The 3,882-nt window shown below is 41.7% G+C and overlaps 1 protein-coding gene across 1 annotated transcript in view; it reads right to left on the bottom strand.

Annotated features, from left to right (window-relative positions):
* Positions 1-3,882, bottom strand: part of UPRT (uracil phosphoribosyltransferase homolog) — a 13,972-nt gene that overhangs the window by 8,153 nt on the left and 1,937 nt on the right. The window contains exons 2-4 of the mRNA XM_018562072.1: positions 1,726-1,768; positions 1,060-1,129; positions 917-979 (exon numbers count right to left, since the gene is read on the bottom strand). Coding sequence (XP_018417574.1) covers positions 917-979; positions 1,060-1,129; positions 1,726-1,768 — 176 coding nt within the window. The remainder of the gene's footprint in view (positions 1-916; positions 980-1,059; positions 1,130-1,725; positions 1,769-3,882) is intronic.

The raw sequence follows: 3,882 nt of genomic DNA, 5'->3' as shown, positions 1-3,882 counted from the left end.
ATTTTTTTAAAAAAATACCCCCCCCCCCCCCTTATAAAAAAAAGTGGGTAAAAAGTAATTTTCGTTTCCGACAAATTCTGGTGCGGGAGGTTTGTTGCAGTGCCACTCATTTCAATGGCACCCTAAACGCGCTTCCCGCCTGCACTGGAACATGTGGTACTGCAATTGCAAAAAAATGTGCATGCAGTATTATGCTGCAGTAAACTTTATGTTTGTAACACTCCACTGGTGTATGTGAAATTAAGGATGGTGTTTAATTTGTTTTTTAATCAGAGTAATCGAAAATATAAAAAAAATTGCAGCCCTACTTTAAAATCAGTTTGAGATTGCTCCCAATGATAAAATTACCTATTGCCTATAATGATTCTAGACCAGTGGTTCTCAACCTGTGGGTCGGGACCCAAAAGTGGGTCGCGACCCACAGTTGAGGGGGTCCCCACATGCCTTGTGCTGCTCTAGGTAAGAGTCTTCTCAGCCTCCTCCTAGCGCAGCAGTGTCAGTTCTCCTAGATGGTGCTGCAGCAGCAGTGGCCAGACAGGATCAGAGAGAGGGGAGCAGGCAGAAGTGAGGGGAGGTGAGTGCTTGATCACCACAGAGCCCACACTGGACGCCTACAGAGAGTCCCACTAGCAACCTGAGAGCCCGCATAGCCTCCCGAGAGCCCACACAGATACTAGTATTGGTGCATCCCTAAATTTTACGAGTTGGGGGTCACCACAACTTGGCAAATGTTACCAAGGGGTCCCGGCCCTAGAAAGGTTGAGAACCACTGTTCTAGACCATAAAAATTATAGTCTTGAACACTGCAGGCTTTAATAAATACATGGCATCTAACTGTAACACAATAATTAGGAAGGAACTGGAATTAGAAGTGTATTTATTAAATTAAACTGAACCTAGCACGGCAGTTACTTACCACTCCTCATAATGCTCACGCCACAGTTTCCTTTTTCAAATTTCACTCCCTCATACTTGTACCCTGCAAGGAAAAAAAATCTTAGATTATATTGTCTTTGTTCAGCAATACAGAAGGTGGACATTGAGTAAAAATAACCTTACCTGTAGGAGTAGTAACAGTACATTCTGTGTATGGCAGTTGGTTCAGACCCTCCTCCACCACCAACCGGATCTGCAACACCAATATAAATTAGGCAAATGCACTAAAGAAAAAGTACTACAATATTTCTTACAATGGGAGATAATCGTCTCCAATAAGCTATTGGTCTTTATTGAATTAATTGACTGAAATGCTAATTAAATTTCATTATGCTAAATTCTCTGTTGCTGTGTTAGCCAAGGTGAGAGCTTTCAGTCATAAGCACTGTGATGTGCTATCCAGGAGAGAAGCAGCAAGGCACAATCTGAAAGCCTGCCTGGTCACACTGTGTATGCAGTTACTACTGTGTATGCTACTCCATGCAGGAGGCCAACCTGGCGCACAGCAACAAGAACCAGCCCACTCATTCTAAATGGATTATAACAGGGGTGGACAAATTAATATGGAATTCAGGAACCAGTCTGTCCAATTCAGGGATTTATGAGCCAGGTCCATTGAACACAACCAGAGAAAACCAATAAAGTTGGGAGCCAGCTGTATTTCTAAGGATCATTGACAATCTGGCTCCTGGGATTTGTCCAGTCCTGAATTAGAATATCTATTTTGTGCATTATGTATTCAGTTACTTTACAAAAATTAAATTGTAAATTACTGGTAAAAATACATACCAGACGATCTGCAGAAAATACAAAATCTCCTCTGCTTGTGGTCCTGTAAACGGAGAAATACAGACACTATTACAATCGAACATGTTACTGTAATATTTAAGTAGTCACACCAGAGCATAGTGCCATGTATTTCCTGCACAATGGAGGATTGTCTAACATCTTCTGGAATCCCCAGCTGTCATCTACTACCAGAACTAGCCACATCAGAACTCCCAGTGTACTGCTAGAACATTTTAGAACAGAAGGACGGGACAAGAAATCCATCTTCTGCCAATTTTTCTTTCTTGATTGTAGAGTACGGCACGCAGGCGGATTCGGAGATGACTGGTAAAATGCAGGTATCATCAATCGTCTCTGGATTTGCCTGTGTCCTGTACTGTACTCAAAAGGAACATATTTTACTGGTAAGGCAAAAATCCTATTTTCTTGATCATACTTACCCCTCTGGCAGCCTGTGCCTCCCATCTTTGCTCTGTTGGAATGTTGCAGCCCCTGTAAACCCTTCAGCATGTGATCATTTTTGGCATGTCAGATGCCTGTGACCCACGCCGCATGCTATGGTTCCATCCTCGGACCCCAACAGGACACAACAGCGATGTAGAATGGAACCACAGCATGAGGCAGAGGACACCAGCATCTGACACTCCCTGAAATGTGAATTGTAGAATAATCTGGTGAAGGCTGAATCCCCTGAATAGAGCAAAGATAGCAGAGACGGGTGGCCAAATCCCCTGAATAGAGCAAAGATAGCAGACATGGGCAGCCGAATCCCCTTGATAGAGCAAAGATAGCAGACATGGGCAGCCGAATCCCCTGAAGAGAAGCAAAGATAGCAGACATGGGTGGCCGAATCCCCTGAACAGAGCAAAGATAGCAGACATGGGCAGCCGAATCCCCTAAACAGAGCAAAGATAGCAGACATGAAGGCTGAATCCCCTGAACAGAGCAAAGATAGCAGACATGGTCAGCCAGAGAGGCAAGTATAATACCGTTTCTTTTGCAGGAAGTTGCTGTTGAGAATGTTTTCTGGCGATGACAGTGGCTTTAAAGTGTTACTTATAGGCAAATGGCTAAATACACAGGGAACAGTCTTACCTGCCACAAAATTAATTCCTTTCAGCCAGTTTTCTAATCCAGACATCCTGCTAGACACCACAGATAAGTTCTGACCATTTACTTTCTGCATAGCTAGCAAAGCAATGCAGCGTGGTCAAGATTGTGATTGAATAGTGAAAGAAGAGCACCTTGTTAGATGCATGTCTCCTTTAGTTTTGAAAGCACTTTCCCTATAAAACAAAGCAATTATTTATTAAGTACAGTGTATTAAATAGTTATTGTGAATAACCAGATGTAGAGTCTTCTTGGTACATTGCCCAACCAACTCACAGCTGTGGATCAACCATTTAGGACCTAATACAGGCCAGTTGTGCTAAATAGAATTCGAAGGTCATGTCCTGGACTGTTACAGCTGCACTTTATAAAGAACTGTTTCTAAAGACAGCGTTACACAGACGAAAAATAATGGAAAAAAATATATATAAAAAAGGTAGCAATATGATATCAAAAGACAGAACCAAATATCTAATAAGAAAATGAAAACAAAACCTAATAACATTCTTGTGAATAGAATTGTAGCATGGTGAATCACCACATTATGCCGGAATCAATCAGACCTGTGTCCCCACTGCGCAAATCACTTGTGACACCATTATAACAGCTGTTAAAATTCCTTCAGATACTCAACATGTTACAGTATCAGCTGCGCTGTACCCTTTGAAAGTTCTGGGAAACTAAATAAGTAATCTGAAATTCAATGATCCAACCAAACATAAAAAGCACTTCTGTATTCTCAATGTCTGCCTTGACCCACATGTCCTTTGCAATACTTTCCAATAAAAGCACTATAGAGTACTCTATGTTATTCTTCTTCTTCTTCTTCAGGAATATTATGATTATACAGGATTTGTACAGTTCCAACAGTACGCACAGCACTACACAACATAAAGGGAGACAGTACAATTACAATTCACTACAAGAAGGTTAGGGGGGCTGTTCCTAAGATCTTACAATTTAAAAGGGGAGTGTCAAGAAAATCAAAAAGTTAATACCTGTATGGGGATGAGTTGATGGAGCATTGTAGCCGACATCATTACTCAT

Source organism: Nanorana parkeri, unplaced genomic scaffold (assembly GCF_000935625.1).
Source record: "Nanorana parkeri isolate BGI_ZX_2015 unplaced genomic scaffold, ASM93562v1 scaffold559, whole genome shotgun sequence".
In the NCBI taxonomy this organism is placed as follows: domain Eukaryota; kingdom Metazoa; phylum Chordata; class Amphibia; order Anura; family Dicroglossidae; genus Nanorana; species Nanorana parkeri.
The sequence above is the reverse complement of the archived record's forward strand: the minus strand, read 5'-3'. Positions and strand labels throughout refer to the sequence as shown.